Raw genomic sequence first — 17,708 nt, 5'->3', positions numbered from 1 at the left:
AAAAAAAAGTATTCATCATAGTCTTAGTAGCATGATCAAAGTTTGTAGGATGTCAGACTAGGCACTCATAATGGGCCTTTCTGGCCTTAAAAGGCATGAAAGTGTTTTTGATCCCCACTATTGTTAATAGGTTTCAGAGTAGCAGCCATGTTAGGCTGTATCCGCAAAAAGAACAGGAGTACTTGTGGCACCTTAGAGACTAACAAATTTATTTGAGCATAAGCTTTCGTGGGCTACAGCTCACGTCATCGGATGCATACAATGGAACATATAGTAAGAAGATATATATATATACAGAGAACATGAAAAAGTGGAGTAAGAGGCTAATTAATTAAGATGAGCTATTATTAGCAGGAGAAAAAAACTTTTGTAGTGATAATCAAGGTGGCCCATTTAGATAGTTGACAAGAAGATTCCTGGACACTACTGTGCTAATAAGCGATGGTCACATAAACACCACCCTATACCGGAAACCTACTGGCTGCTATACTTACCTACATGCCTCCAGCTTCCATCCAGGACACACCACATGATCTTTTGTCTACAGCCAAGCTCTAAGATACAACCACATTTGCTCCGATCCCTCAAACAGAGACAAACACCTACAAGATCTCTATCAAGCACTCTTAAAACTACAATACCCACCTGCTGAAGTGAAAAAACAGATTGTCAGAGCCAGAAGAGTACCCAGGAGTTACTACAGGACAGGTCCAACAAAGAAAATAACAGAATGCCACTAGCTGTCACCTTCAACCCCCAACTAAAACCTCTCCAGTGCATCATCCAAGATCTACAACCTATCCTGAAAAATGATCCCTCACTCTCACAGATCTTGGGAGACAGACCAGTTTTTGCTTACAGACAGCCCCCCCCCAACTGGAAGCAAATACTCTCCAGCAACCACACACTACACAACAAAAACACTAATCTAGGAACCTATCCTTGCAACAAAGCCCAATGCCAACTCTGTCCACATATTTATTCAAGTGACACCATCATAGGACCTAATCACATTAGCCACGCAGGGGCTCGTTCAACCTGCACATCTACCAATGTGATATATGCCATCACATGCCAGCAATGCCCCTCTGCCATGTACTTTGGCCAAACTGGACAGTCTCTACGCAAAAGAATAAATGGACACAAATCTGACATCAGGAATCATAACATTCAAAAACCGACAGGAGAACACTTCAACGACTGGATGCATCAGATGAAGTGAGCTGTAGCTCACGAAAGCTTATGCTCAAATAAATTTGTTAGTCTCCAAGGTGCCACAAGTCCTCCTTTTCTTTTCTTCCTTTATGGAACATTCAAGGCTCTGGAACTCCTCATTGGCTGCTTAACTATCTGTCAATATAAGATAGATCAAGCAAGGACAAAATGAAAGCATATTTCCATTAAATGCATTATGGGGGGATATTAGGTATTTAAAGACCTTATCTGAATTTAAACACATGATGTGTTCACACAAAAGGATGTTAAAATCATGATTTATGCACACATTGCTTTCTTTGAAATCTCTGTTCTAGTAGTATTTTAGAATTTGTGAATTCATAATATATTTATGAGGATTTTTCTCACCAATTAAAACACTTTTGACTACCTTTTTATTTCACAGTTACTTTACTCCTGTATTAGAAAAGCCCCAGAGGAATTATTAATCAAAACCATTCTGTAGAATTTTTAACCAGCCTATTGAAGAGAGAAAATGCTGAATTTAGTTCTGTAAGATGGTTTAAAAATTCTATAGGAAGGACACAGTTCTCTGAAATTCTGTGAAAGCTTTTCTCAGCAGGAGTCATTTTCTTTCTTTTGTGTTTGTATAGTGTGTAGCATATTGAGGGTGCTACCAGGAAATAAAATAATCAAAATAATAATAATAATGATTAATATAGATTTTAGAGTAATTTTTACATAGCCCTATTGATTTAATCCCTAGTACAATCTATAGAACTTTTCTGTAAAAACTGACAGGAGCCAGCATAGCATGAATTTATAAAAGTGAGCCACATTTTCATTCATTTGGCTTGATTACCAGCCATCTTTGAAAGAAGAGGGTGGATGGATTTCCCTTCAAGTAGGTGAGTTTATTTTTAAAACAAAGGTCGATAGGAGAGGCCTCCAGTATAACTCAGACAGCACTGGGATCTCTCTGGCACTTTTATGTAGCACAACAGGGCTGGAGCATGGCAAAGTATCTCACCTAAGGTGCAAGCAATTCAAAGAAAATAATGTTTTCCACCATTTTTATTGCCTGCAAAATGGCAGAGTCTAAAGGCAAATTAAAACACTTAAAACACACAAGACTTATTTGACAGCCCCCCAAAATTAACAAAGATATGCATGTTTAAAAATTACAGATAAATATGGTTTGACAGAATAAAGATTATTTTCTCTCCAATTTATGAGTCACCGTATGAACCCTTCAAAAGTTCATAACCTCACTGGTAATAAACAGTTTCCTATTCTGCTTTACAGTACTGTAGGTATTAATGATGTTGTCAACAGCCACTGCAGGAGAAATACAGACTCCTGAAATCAACTGTTGGCAGATAAAATGCTCTTCAATTCAATTTTGAATTGCAGTGTATTTAGATGCTATTTTAAGTCTACCCATGTGCTGTTAAATTATCTAGATTCCCAGATATTTTTAAATGTAATTATCTTTTTTATAAAAAAACATTTAAATTCAACTTTTAAAATAAATAACATCAGTGTATAGAGCAATAAGGGAGAATAAATATTTATGATGAACAGTCATATTTCTCTTGACTTTTCCACACCAGCACACATGATTTCTCTCTACTCTTGTATAAAAGAAACACACACTTCACATAAATGAGACTTTTCCAAGAACCCATCCCCTGCCAGTTGGTAAGACCAGTGTTTAAGTCCAGAGCATATTGTTCAGAAGCTGTTGCACAATATGGATTAGAAACGGGAACAGCTTAAGTACCATTTATTCTGCCATTATATAGGGGAAAACTGCTTTGCTTATTTAGAAAAATATAACACTTTTGTAGTATGATACTCATAATAGGAAGATAAATGATGACAGATTGATAGTCTCAGAGAACAGATAGTGGGATAGCCAGTCTTTTACCTCAGGGTGTCTAGGTCAGGTTAAGTCCAGATTAGTAGTGACCAACAGTGACCCTCTGATACTAGCTGTCTACTGACCTATGTGAATTTAAATGGGGTGTTGGGGGTGGCACAATGAGGAGGAGGGGGTCAGTCCAGCACCTAGTGGAAAATTTAGGCTCAGTATTAGAAAACTTTTCCCAACAGAAATATATCACCCTAGATATGGAATAGTGTCCAAAGGGAAACTGATTGAGTCATTATCATTTAAGTTGATAGGAGGAGAGGATAAACGAGAGGAGACTAAAGGAGACCCCAGCAGAGTGTCAGTGGTTGTAGCAGCATGGGTAAAGGGGGGAAGACATACCAGCCACTCCACCCCCCTGCCCCCTCAGAACTTTGAAGCATCAGGACACCAGGAGGCTTTCCTCAGCCCCCAGGGATACGTAGGACAGCAGCTACCCCCAGTCATCTCCAGAGGTTGGTCTGTAAGGACTTCCTCTAGGAAAAGGAAAATCAAGGACCCAGGCACAGCAAGAGGTAGCATCTTCAGCAGAGAGGACCAATGAGGCCAGCCAAGCCCCTCATGAAGACGAGCCGATGATGGGTAGTAGTAGTAGCGACATAGCAGTGGCAGGGAGTAAGTTAGCTCGAACCTCTCCCTAGGAGGGCAAGATGACCCAGGGGAGGGTAGAAGTGCACCCAACAGAGGTAACATAAACACAGGAAGCGAGAGAAAGCCAGCCAAGCCCTCCTCCTTAGGAACAGGTGACAAGGGGAAACAAGAGAGAGTCAATAGCAATACTGGCATGGGGAGGGGAGAGGGAACAGGCCAGTGGGGACCCACCTGGACAGGAGACAAGTATGGGCAATAGAAGGACAGCAGCAGAGGTAGTAACACAAGCAGGGGACAGGTAGAACAGAACAGCTTTCACAGGCCCAGTGGCTTGGTGAGATTATTAGAACTCATTATGATTTCTTTGCATAGAGGTGATGCCCATCCCGGAGATTGTGAGGGGGAAAAAAGAATAGGGTGTTGAGGTTCCATTGCTTGGGAAAGGAAAGAAGGGGGTGGGGACATTCTACTTTCACAATTACAAATGATGGTTGGGATGAAAACTAACACACACGCGCGCACACACCCTGTTCTGGTCTTGATTCAGGAAGGCAGCCTTGTTCAGGTTAATACTTTAGCACATGCTTCACATTATGCACATACTTAAACCCCAAATGAAATAGAAACATGACTTCAAGTTAAACAGTTAAGCACTTAAGGGCTGTCTTGAATAAAGAGGAACTTAAGCACCTTCTTAAGGGCTTTCTTGAAATGGGGCCCCTGCTTGTAAATTGTATCCCTGTTCCCCCAGTCTTTGTCTGTTTTTGTCTTCATGGACAGTAAACTCTTCAGGGTAGGTACTGTGTCTTTGTACAGCACCTCACACAATGGGGCCCCAGTTCTGACTGAGGTCTTTGGGTACTACTATAACACAATAACAAAAATAGTTGTAATAATACTATAATAGGATAATAAACTTGAGAATATGACAAAGGGAATAATCTAGTACTGGGCCCCAAGAAAATGGGTTAAATATAATATGTAAAGCTGGTTGAAATTTTTTGTTTCAATTTTTTTCAATGACTTTTCATCAATAGCTTTTTTTATGAAATGGCTTTTTCATCAAAAGGAGAAATTTCAGTTGGAAATATCTACTTTTAACTATATTTTTCACGCTTATAATTAAAAAATCAAAACCTGACAAATTTTGTCTGATCAGACAAAATGTCAACGAAACTAAACATTTTGCCTTACAATAAAAAAAAATTATTGGGGGGCGCAATTTGGTGCTGAAACTGAAAACACATCTCTCTCTCTCTCTCACCCTCTCTCTCTTTTAAATGGAAACCCAAAAAATGTTGCAGAAAATCTTTTACAAAAACAAAATTATTTTCCTGAATTTTTTCACAGGAAAAAGGAATTCCAGAGTATCTCTTCTAACAGGTTTTTTCCATCTCTAACTTTTGGGATCCTATATTCATATTCCAGAGATTATACGTTTAGAGCAGGTGCAAAGACACAGAAGGACAATATCTAGCTAATTACAATAATATTTTAAAAACTGATAAGCAGGAGGAAAAAATCATTCTCCTGCTAAAGGCAGTTCCTAGAAATTTTCATGTTCTCCAGTTTATTAGCATGATTTGTAGGAGATACTGTTCTTCTAAATTAAAAATATGGAGAATCAGACGAGAACACCAATAAAGGGAAACTAATCTAATAGCAGTTTAAATGCTTTGTTCCCAAAGGATGAGTGGGTTGGTGCTTCAAAATATTTTCCATAAATTAAATCCTGTGGCACCCATCTGTGCCCTAATGCATTCCTTGGTTGCCGATTAGGCTCAAGGCTCAATACTTTCAGAAAGAAAAAGTTATGTTTGTTTTTCTGCTTTATTGTTCTGTGTTCTTTAAGATGAGAGAAGGGATTACCACATATTCCACGATTTTCTACCTCCATCAAACAGTGATCATTTGGAAATATTGTTGACTTCTGTTTAATTGGTACCCTTCAGACTAATTACATATCTTACCTCTCACAATTAATTGGCTTTGGCGCTCCACAGCTGCAGCGTCATTTCTAGCTATACAGGTATAATTCCCATTGTGCATCAGTGAAAGATTAAAAATCCTTAAGGAGCTGGTGAAGTCAATGTTGTCAATGGTTACTCCAAGACTGGCTGGGATTGGCCTGCCATCCTTCTGCCAGGTGATTGTGATTGGCAAATCCCCTGAGACCACAACACATGGAACGAAGACTCGCTGTCCAATGGAGAACCTTGGAAACTCAAAAGGCTGGATGAAAGGTGGAACTGAAATGAGAAATTAAAAGAAAAGAGTTGTTGCAAGTATAGTATAATTATGGAAAATACTGATAATTGTTGAAAAGAAAACTATCTTCAACCTGCCAGCCGGTATGTCGCATATGTAATAGAAATAAAAAATAGTAACTACATAGCAGTTTTTATGCAAGGATCTCAATATGATTTACATTAATTAAATAAGCTTTACAGCATCTCTGTGATGTAGGCATTATTTTCCCCATCTAACAGATGGATAAGTGATGAGACCTTCAGAGATATTGATCACCCACAATTCCTACTGAAGTCAATGACACCTGTGAGTGCTCAGCACCTCTTAAAATCAGACGATTACATCCTGATCCAGCAAGTTGTGTTTCCTGAAACATTCTCAGTAAGGCTGCCCAGAAAACAAAAAATCCATTTTGCAAAAAATGTTGAGGTTTCAGCATTTGATGGTGGTCTGCATTGGGACAAAAATTGAGACCTTTTAATTTTTTGTGTGAAAAATCAGAGCAAGAGAGAAACCCACCCCAGAATAGCCAATAGCCAGGAGTTAGAGCACTCCCCTGGGAGGTGGGGGAGACCCAGGTTCAAGTTTCTGCTCTGATTAAGAGCAGAAACTTAAACTTGCGGGGTCTGACATCCCAGATGAATGTTCTAGCCCCTGGACTGTTGGCTATTCTGTGGTGGATGGGTGTGTCTCCCTCTCTCTCAGTTCTGTCCCTGACTTGAGAAACCTTCGCCACTAAAGTTTGATCAAAATCGATATCTTTCTGTGAAAAGTTTTAGTTCCGATGAAAAAATGTTTTGTTGAAAAATTCCTGCCCAGATCTAGTTCTGAGCATCCTAGACTCTCATGGAAATCAAAGGAAATCAAGGGTGCTCAGTATGCTCTGGAAAGATTCAGCACCTTGCAGAATCAGGTCTTAGGCCGAGATCCTCAAGAGGTATTTAGGCACCTACCACCAATTGATTTTAGTGAGAGTTAAATGCCCAAATACCTTTGAGGATTTAGGCCTCAGTAACTTTCTGACATCACAGAATAAGTCTGGAATAGAACTTAGTGTTCTAACCACTAGACAACTCTGCAAACAGTTACTTACCAGTTACGTAATATTCCCTACTGTCTTCAAATGGGACTACTCAGAGGCTTAAAGTTAAGCACATTCATAGGTATTTGCAAGATCAGAACCTTAGGGTGAAATTAATTTCTATGCACAAGGGCAGCAAAAGTTCTGTGCACCACTTCAGTCGTATGCAAGTCCTATTAAGAGGCCTAGTTCAACACATCATGTATTTATTAAGAAGGCTTAACTGGAATTAAACATTGTGCATGGGCCTTGTATCTGATGGAAAAATGAAGCACTTTGGGTTTAATATGTCAAAGACTATGATTTGTGTCTACAAATTAATCAGAGAAATAATAAATATGTGAAGTTCTGATATTAACTTCACCCATTTGCACAAGCTCTTATAACAGAATCATGGGATAGATGTCAAGAGACCGAAGAAAAAATAATTTGAATTTGGAAGCCCCGCTGCTGTTGACAGCAGAAACATTCTTGCAGGTAGCAGTGACAGTCCATACTGATCCAATAAATTAATTTCAGATGTTGGACATTGGAACAGTCCCAATTCCCATTCACACTGATGACAAAAATAGCTATACACTAGAGTGTGGGTTAGGGTTCTTTGACTTGTTCTTTCTTCAATTTGTAGTTTTGAGGTTGACATTTCCATAGTCGTGAAAATGGAGACAAAGAGGAACAAAGTATTGGCTTTCCCCCTTCAAAAATGTCATTTCAGAGGACTCTGAGAGTAGTATAGCTTGAAGTAAAGGTGCTAATTTAGGAGTACAGGCTCCCATGTAGGAAGTCACTTGACATTATTTGTCATGGCTTCCAAATCTAGCAAACATTTGTTAGAGATCGCATTAAAGCCTGAAAGTATTAGATACGCTGTACTAGACATCAGCAAAGCAGTTCAGACTGAATAGGGAATGTTTTTATGTAACATCTGAAAATAATTTTCACACATCTATACTTCCAGGTTCTTGCTGGGATCAGAAGCAGGTGTATAGTCTGAGGTAATTTTTGGCTTATGTACAAATGAAAAGTTCCAGAAACTTGCAAGAAAGACTTGTCTCATGAAATTCCCACCCTAATTCTGGAGATTCTGAAGGATCAAATTAACATTCAATTTTTTGAGTAGCTTTTTGCAAGGTATTGAATTTAGCCTCCCCACTCCTAATCTCTTATATTATAATATGTAGGTTGACTTCACCACTATGTAGCAGTTTCCAGCTGGAATTTAGAAAGTTGTGACATTTGAAGACCAGCACATTGTCTCTCCAAACACGTTATTAGAGCATAAATGAGACAGACCATTGTTTACTCCTGTTGTATAAACTTTAACATGCACGCAACCTGTAGCGGTTTGGTGTCCTGGCAGGGACTATTTTTTAAAACCAATATGTTATTAGTATCATTGCTTTGACCAATGTCAATATTTCAGTGACAACTCCAACTTGTTGCTAACAGCTAATCGAATATTACATTTGTATGCTTGAGTTGCTCAAGACAGCTTCAATGAGCTAACCTGAATAGGTATATTCTTGGAAAACAAATATACTTCACATCTCAAGAACCCAATGACAGACAACAAAAATTTATTAGGCAAAATATGTCACAATATTTCTAAAATAAAGTGGCTATAAGAGAGATATTTCTGATATGTCATGTTTGAATAAATATAATTTGTACAAAGGTTGCATCCATCCCCAACTAAAGAAACTATTTAATTTTTTTTAAATATAAGGCCCACCTTACCACTGCATTACTCCAGTTTTATGCTGGTATAACTGCAGTTACACTGGAGTGTAACACAGAGCCATATAGTACTGTTAAATGTACAGACAAGTATACTATAATAAATACTTCAAAAACTGTGTTGCTAAAATGTACTGCTATAACAAACATTTTTTCCTGTTTGGCAAAAGCTTGTACTTGAGCAAACAGGTCTCCAGAGCCTGTGGGCTTTTCCCCATATGCTCAGTCGATTGTTTTTCCACTCCCATGGTAAGTAAGAAAGCATCGAGTAGGACAAGGAAAGATCCAGTGAAGAGTAAGGCTGGGGAAAAACAGTGCAAATTTCAGCTCTCTGCCAAGCAATGTAATGTCTTAGGAGTGCTGAAGCTAAGAGCACTTCTTTTATTTAAAAAGAGGATCATTGGTCAGGCTCACTAGTGCTAGCACAGAAAGGTTCAAATTAGGTCTCCTTGCCCCAGCAAGCGCACCTGTGAGAGATTCCTTTCATTACCTTCAGTTTGCACCACTGCCTTCCATTAGGAGAGAAGCAGCTTTAATTTCTTGGCCAAAGGTCCATAGGAACCTTGGAGGAAATTGCTGAGGGGATTCACTGAAAGAGCACATCCTCCAACAAATCTGTCTTTGCAATCTTCCCTCGGAACACTGCGACCCTCACCGCCTGTGGTCCCCCTGCAGTGAAACTGAGGTTGTTGTCACTTTATGTCACTGTTCCTTAGTGAAAAGAAAAGGAGGACTTGTGGCACCTTAGAGACTAACCAATTTATTTGAGCATAAGCTTTCGTGAGCTACAGCTCACTTCATCGGATGCATTCAGTGGAAAATACAGTGGGGAGATTTATATACATAGAGAACATGAAACAAGGGGTGTTACCATACACACTGTAACCAGAGTGATCACATAAGGTGAGCTATTACCAGCAGGAGAGCAGGGGGGCGGGGTGTGTGGAACCTTTTGTAGTGATAATCAAGGTGGGCCATTTCCAGCAGTTGACAAGAACGTCTGAGGAACAGTGTATGTGTGTGTGGAGGGGGGGAAGGGGCGGATAAACATGGGGAAATAGTTTTACTTTGTGTAATGACCCATCCACTCCCAGTCTCTATTCAAGCCTATGTTAATTGTATCCAGTTTGCAAATTAATTCCAATTCAGCAGTCTCTCGTTCGAGTCTGTTTTTGAAGTTTTTTTTGTTGAAGTATTGTCACTTTTAGGTCTGTAATCGAGTGACAAGAGAGATTGAAGTGTTCTCCAACTGGTTTTTGAATGTTACAACTACAATACCCACCTGCTGAAGTGAAGAAACAGATTGACAGAGCCAGAAGAGTACCCAGAAGTCACCTACTACAGGACAGGCCCAACAAAGAAAATAACAGAATGCCACTAGCCATCACCTTCAATCCCCAACTAAAACCTCTCCAACGCATCATCAAGGATCTACAACCTATCCTGAAGGACGACCCATCACTCTCACAAATCTTGGGAGACAGGCCAGTCCTTGCTTACAGACAGCCCCCCAACCTGAAGCAAATACTCACCAGCAACCACACACCACACACCAGAACCACTAACCCAGGAACCTATCCTTGCAACAAAGCCCGTTGCCAACTGTGTCCACATATCTATTCAGGGGACACCATCATAGGGCCTAATCACATCAGCCACACTATCAGAGACTCATTCACCTGCACATCTACCAATGTGATATATGCCATCATGTGCCAGCAATGCCCCTCTGCCATGTACATTGGCCAAACTGGACAGTCTCTACGTAAAAGAATAAATGGACACAAATCAGATGTCAAGAATTATAACATTCAAAAACCAGTTGGAGAACACTTCAATCTCTCTCGTCACTCGATTACAGACCTAAAAGTGACAATACTTCAACAAAAAAAACTTCAAAAACAGACTCGAACGAGAGACTGCTGAACTGGAATTAATTTGCAAACTGAATACAATTAACATAGGCTTGAATAGATACTGGGAGTGGATGGGTCATTACACAAAGTAAAACTATTTCCCCATGTTTATCCACCCCCCTCCCACACACACACTGTTCCTCAGACATTCTTGTCAACTGCTGGAAATGGCCCACCTTGATTATCACTACAAAAGGTTCCACACACCCCGCCCCCCGGCTCTCCTGCTGGTAATAGCTCACCTTAAGTGATCACTCTGGTTACAGTGTGTATGGTAACACCCCTTGTTTCATGTTCTCTATGTATATAAATCTCCCCACTGTATTTTCCACTGAATGCATCCGATGAAGTGAGCTGTAGCTCACGAAAGCTTATGCTCAAATAAATTGGTTAGTCTCTAAGGTGCCACAAGTACTCCTTTTCTTTTGCGAATACAGACTAACACGGCTGCTACTCTGAAACCTGTTCCTTAGTGGAGTTTTCTGCAGCATGCAAACAGAAACATCTACATGAATGGCTTCTGACCCACCCTTTCACAGGGTACAGAGTGAGCTCCCTTTCCCAAACTGGTCTAGATACCTTGGCTGATACAAATAATGGCCTGTCCCTTGTCAACTTGTTCTGCCCCTTTGGGGTGCTTACTCACCTCCATTTGGACTGGATTCACTTGGTTTTTATGCATTGAGAGTGCAAGGATCAGGACTGTGTCTGGGCCTTGTGCAGACACCCAGGACTAGACACAGTCTAGCTCTTTGTAAATTTCCTTAACAACAGCTGATTTCTCCTAAACAGTTTCATCAACTGTGTGTTACCAGGTACAGAATCCAACTTAGTCTCTGGAGCATTAGACTTTCAATTGTCTGCCCCTTACTGCAGCATATTGAACCTTATCAGCAGGGATTATCATTCATCAAAATATTTATTCCAAACTGAAAAGGGTGAACAGACAAACAGACTAGACATCTGCTAACATTACATCTGCTAACAACATTTATTGATCTGAGCTACTGTCTCCATATATCCTGGGTTCATTGCTAAGTGTTAATCTAACCTGTCCTGAAAAGGGAGAAACAATGTTCTAAAAGCCTTTGCTAAGCAACTGCATAAAAAAAAGAGAAGGAAAGAAAAGAAGAGGCTGATCTGTGTGATTCTATTGCTGTACAAACACACTCATTTATCAGGATACTGAATCATAGTGCGTTCTTCACTTCTATGCCAATGACATATATATAAAGTACCCCCTCTGCCAAAATACCCACCCCTACATTAAAAGTATTGCAAAATCAAGCACTCATAAATTAGGAAATGCAAGAAGGTTTACATAGATTCTAAGGCCAGAAGGGACCATTGTGAATGCCTAGTTTAACCTCCCACATAACACAAGTTACAGTTTTTCACCCTTGAACTGTTGTTGAGCTGGACTATATACTTTACAGAGACAACAATCTTGATTTGAAGATCTCAGTTGATGCAGAATCCAATATGTTCCTTTGGTAAATTGCTCCAATGGGTGATTACCTTCACTGTTAAACATTTGCACCTTAGTTCTAGCCTGAATGTATGTAACATCAGCTTCCAACCAGTGAAGTCTTACTATGCCTTTGTCTGCACAGGGAGTTAACTATTTCCACAGTTTGGGCCTTAGCCACACTGGAGATTGCCTCTCTCCTCATGTTATATGTGAGAGGCTGAGATCAACTAAAGGACTTGAGCTAAGGGCCACAGATGTAAGTGAGAGGGGACTACTGGCAGGATGATTTTAAAGAAGGACCACTGGCTCTCAAATTGACTCCTGCGACTACTTTGACAGTCATACTGGTTTCACACCAACTCCCCTGCTATCATAATTCTAGAATTACACCCAGGCAGTTGGTTTTACATCCACTTTTCCATTATCATAATCCTGATTTTATAATCTTACATATATGTGTGTACTGTGACAAAGTTCCTGCTCTACCTTGGTGGGTCTTGCGCTTATTGGCGGATTTGCTCGCCTTGGAGCTTCACAGCAGCCCTCAGATGGCCGTTTTTCTGAATTCACAGTCCAGGTTGACTCCTCCTGTGTCTGACCAGGAGTTGGGAGGATGTGGGGGGAACCCGAGCCTGTTTTCTACTCTGGGTTCCAGCCCAGGGCCCTGTGGAATGCAGCTGTCTAAAGTGCCTCCTGGAACAGCTGTGCGACAGCTACAACTCCCTGGGCTGCTTCCCCATGGCCTCCTCCCAACACCTTGTTTATCCTCGCCATAGGACCTTCCTCCTGGTGTCTGATAATGCTTGTACACCTCAGTCCTCCAACAGTCCACGTTCTCACTCTCAGCTCCTAGTGCCTCTTTCTCCCAGCTCCTCACACGCACACCACAAACTGAAGTGAGCTCCTTTTTTAAACCCAGGTGCCCTGATTAGCCTGCCTTAATTGATTCTAGCAGCTTCTTGATTGGCTGCAGGTGTTCTAATCAGCCTGTCTTAATTGTCTCCAGAAGGTTCGTGATTGTTCTGGAACCTTCCCTGTTACCTTACCCAGGGAAAAGGGACCTACTTAACCTGGGGCTAATATTTCTGCCTTCTATTAATCTCCTATAGCCATCTGGTCCGACCCTGTCACAGTACATATATATAATATTCATATGTAGGCACATATATATATATATATATATATATATCATACACATGCACCATCCATAACCCTCATTTTAATGAGTGAGAGTCAGTTATTAGAGAAAAAACACCCTGATATAATTGTTCTATCAGGTTTGCAGGAGGTAATGTAGTGTAACTTCAGCAGAAGATAGGGGGAAGGTCTCTAAATCACGGAGATAAATAAGCTTTATGAAATCAGTGACAACACTTTTGAAAACTGCATTCTTTTAAAATTGTGCTGCATCGTCCTCTCTCCTGGACTTCTTTTTCAGTAAGGGAAGTGAAAAATTCCCCCTAACAAGGGAAATGCAAATGCAAAGAACTCAAACCAAAACAAACAAAAACCCCACATTAACATGGCGTTAAGGATAGAGATGGATGACGTTTTTCAGACAGTGATGTCCATGCTTCCCTTAATGCTGTCAGCCCAGTGGTTAGCACACTCACCTCGGATATAGAAAACCCAGGTTTAAGACCCTGTATCTCATATCCAAGATGAGTGCCCTAGCCACTGGACTATTGGCTGTGCTGGGGTAGCGCTCTCACTCTCTCTCTTGTCTGTTCTCAGCTTCTCTAATCCCTCAAGGAGTAGAGAGTAGCAGCACCAAGCAACTAATCAGCTTGCCTTGGGGCTTGCTGGACCTATCTTACCTTGCTGGTATAACTAGGTCACTGTCTCCTTGTAAGCACATGGGGCAGGGGATGGTAAATGGCCTTCCCGAGGGAAGTTCCCATGTAGGCTTCCAGGAGTCTCCTCTGGGAGGTGTTGAGTTGCCATATGTCTTTCCCACAGCTGCCCAGCAGCTGCTGGGAACTTCTTGTTTTTAAGCCTTTATTCCATCCTTGACGTGATTGACAGAGCCAGAAGGATGGGGCTAACTTTGCCCACAGCAACTCTTTAAACCCTTCATCACCAGTGCAGGGTTTATACTCCCTTTTGGGTCCAGTCAATATGGAGGAGGAAGCTGCCCAATTCAAATGCAGAGGGAACAAGAGCTGTACCCAGAGGGTGAGGGAGAACTGAAAATGGTTGGACAAGGAGACTGGGATGGGGAGCTCAGAGGGGAAGACTGGGACTGAAAAGCCTGAGGAGCAGAGACTGGGATTGGCAAGGTGAAGAGAATGGAACTGGAAGAAGGACACAGGTGGGGAAACGATAGGACTGGAACAAGGACAGGTTGGACAGGGCACAGCAGAATGGGTCAAGCTTGGGAGGAATGAGCAGAAGAGTCTGTGCAAACAGAAGAACCCTCCTTTAGGTCAAGAGACAGAGGTCTGCGCAGTGGATCTAAAGGTTACAACCCTGTTGATCACCTATGATCAATATGATGCCATAGGATAGATTTCTATTTTTGCAATTTGCTTTATTAAAAAGCCAGGAAATTATTCACAAATAGCTATATTGAAGGAATATTATTAAGGTGGCAAAGGCAAGCACTCAGAAGTTAGGAAATGCCAGAATTAAGGTTGGCTGTGCAAATGAAATATAAGGGCCTGTGATATGCAGAGGGTCAGACTAGATGATCTAATGGTACTTTGAGGCTTTAAACTCTATGAAACTATTTCAAGATATTTGAATTCATCGATCGAAGCTGCCCCATATTTTGTATTTTTCAGTATCAGACATAACAGTGTCAGTCTGAATTATAGAAGAAAAGATAGCACACTAAAATTATAATAGTTTACATTATATTTTCAGGCAATAGGCATATACTGACTGTTGTTAACTCCTAATGTTCCAAGAAACTATATATAATATGCAGGATAAAATCTGTATGTAGTTATTAACTATTGCATCAAAAAAATGTCTAGCTGTCCAGGCTAATTTACGGCAGTGCTGGACTACAGCTAAAATATATAACAACTAAATTAAAATTTGTTCAGATTTGATGAGACAACAGAATAAAGCCCATCTGTGGAATCTTGTATTTATTGTAAAAATAATTTTGTTAGGATACGGATTTAGCTAGTATTTTTTTTTAAAATACCTCACTCTCGTCAAGATAAATTAAAGGCCTCTGAATCGTTTGAGACTTTCACAGAGAGGCAGAGTCAAGTTTGAAATTGGTTATACACTATACAGTATATATATAGAAAAGGAGTACTTGTGGCACCTTAGAGACTAACCAATTTATTAGAGCATAAGCTTTCGTGAGCTACAGCTCACTTCCTCAGATGCATATCGTGGAAACTGCAGCAGGTTTTATATATACACAGAGAATATGAAACAATACCTCCTCCCACCCCACTGTCCTGCTGGTAATAGCTTATTATCTATTAAGAATGGCAGAATGGCAGTTGTGTTTTGGTCTAGATATCTGAATTGTATAGGTACGGCACCAAGGTTTTTTTTACAACTATAGCAAGAGCACTCCCATTTACATCTGATTATATTAGCTGTCATAAGCACTTGAAGAATGATATAATTAAAAGGTGGCATTCTCAACCAGGGGAACATTAGAGATGATATCAGCACAATCACTAACTTAACATTCATTTTCACAGAGATGCACCAACGGCAGTTTTGCAAGACTGTTACAGTGACAGACAAGATAGAGCATATGATAAAAAGCTGCAGTGTTAGCAGCTTTTTATAACAAATTACGTGGAACAGTGCCCCTTCTGGGCTAAAGAACATGATGGGTCACTCCTTGAAGGGTCCACAGTACTACTGGTTACAACCTAATCCCTCCACCCTTTCAAGTACTAAGCAATTAATATAATTCTAGAATGAATATTATTATATTCTTGGTATCTTATCTAAGGCCTGACACATATTAATCAAAGAAAAACGCAAAAGGGTAGAAAAGCGTTTGAACAAATTCATAAGGGGAAAATGCACTTCAGTTCTTCCTGCAGGCTTATGTGAAATGAACTTGTTCATCTTGGATGGGGGACCAGACCACATCGCAGTACAACCTAGTTTTGAACAATCAGGCATAATGAGCATTTTTGTGCTTTTTATCTTTAATGTCTTTGCGAATGGTCTGGATGCAATGCTTGGAAATTATCATCATCTACTTCTGAATGTTTACATATCAGTTTCCACATCCTTGTATGTATGGAAACTTTTGTATTGATTTCAAACATCCTGTTCCAAATTACAAGTCATGTAACGTTAAAATGAACTTAGAGAAATGGCTCTCTCTTTAAAACATCAACATCTCCCTAAAAAGAACAATTCATTTTTTTTTAAACCAAGTTTAATTAATTTAGCTATTGTATCTGTTTACTGCTTACTGGAGAAAAGGAGAAATAGACACAATTCATAACTAACAAAACCTCATTGCATTTGCTAACAGCTGAAAAATAACTAGGTTGCAAAACTGACTTTAGTCATCAAGAAGAGACAAAGACCAATGAAACTTCAATGATCGTAACATTCAGGTGAATGATCGGCCATCCTCAGCCTCTGAGTCATCTCAGAAGAAAACAAAGGGTTACATTTCATGCTCTTTAGTCTTCAGTTTTTAGAAGCACTAGAGTCCTCCTCATCATATAAGGCCAGATTCTCCCAGATTTACATATGGTGAGCAGTACCTTACTATGCAAGTCGTGCCACTGACGTCAACAGAATAAGGCACAACTCAATGACAGCAAGTATGGTACAATATGATATCTGTAGATGACCATTGGCTTTATATCATGCCTACACAATTGTTAAAAAAAAAAAGCAGATTAACTGTCCTATTGCTTATTTTCTAATCACCGGTACAATTTTATATATGTGGATTCTTGGACTGATTAAATACCATCTGGCCATTAGCTTAGCTTTATATTTCAGTATAAACATTACCTTTTACAGTCACATGAACACTCTGGCTTGTAGACAGCTGGGGTTGAACCAGAACATTGCATGTATATTCCCCCTCATCCACTTCCTTCTGCACATCTGAGAGTTTCAACGTTCCATTGTTTTCAAATGCTACTTGGCGATGGTTAAAAGGAAGCAGGTCAGAGTTCTTGTACCATTTAATTGAGTAATATGGATAGCCAATCACACGGCAATGTATATAGGTGTCCCGTCCTGCTATTGCTGTGATATTTTTCATTGGACGGATGCTTGCTGGCCCTGGAAAAGTACAAAGAAACTCTTGAAAATAATTTAAGGGCATACTTGCTAGAGGAAATATTCATTTTTTGCTGATTATATAAATGTTTACAACATCCATTAATGTATCCTGCATGACATTTCTTCTTAACATTGACAGTTTTTGCTTTTAAGAACCACTTAAGCGGTCTTCCTAATCTTTATGTGCTCTAGTTTCTCTCGCCCTACAGCATACATTCTAATTAGGGCTGTGGTATATGTTTGTATTATTGAATACTTGTCTGATAAAATCTTTACTGCATTACAAATTAAAGGCTAGGGAATGATTTAATTAAA

The 17,708-nt window shown here is 39.9% G+C and overlaps 1 protein-coding gene across 1 annotated transcript in view; it reads right to left on the bottom strand.

Annotated features, from left to right (window-relative positions):
• DSCAM (DS cell adhesion molecule) overlaps positions 1-17,708 on the bottom strand; it is a 632,908-nt gene that overhangs the window by 221,905 nt on the left and 393,295 nt on the right. Inside the window, exons 8-9 of the mRNA XM_073360366.1 lie at positions 17,118-17,393; positions 5,671-5,949 (exon numbers count right to left, since the gene is read on the bottom strand). Of these exons, the coding sequence (XP_073216467.1) occupies positions 5,671-5,949; positions 17,118-17,393 (555 nt within the window). The remainder of the gene's footprint in view (positions 1-5,670; positions 5,950-17,117; positions 17,394-17,708) is intronic.

Source organism: Lepidochelys kempii, chromosome 1 (genome assembly GCF_965140265.1).
Source record: "Lepidochelys kempii isolate rLepKem1 chromosome 1, rLepKem1.hap2, whole genome shotgun sequence".
NCBI lineage: Eukaryota > Metazoa > Chordata > Testudines > Cheloniidae > Lepidochelys > Lepidochelys kempii.
Note: the sequence above shows the minus strand (reverse complement) of the source record. Positions and strands in the feature narration are given on the sequence as shown.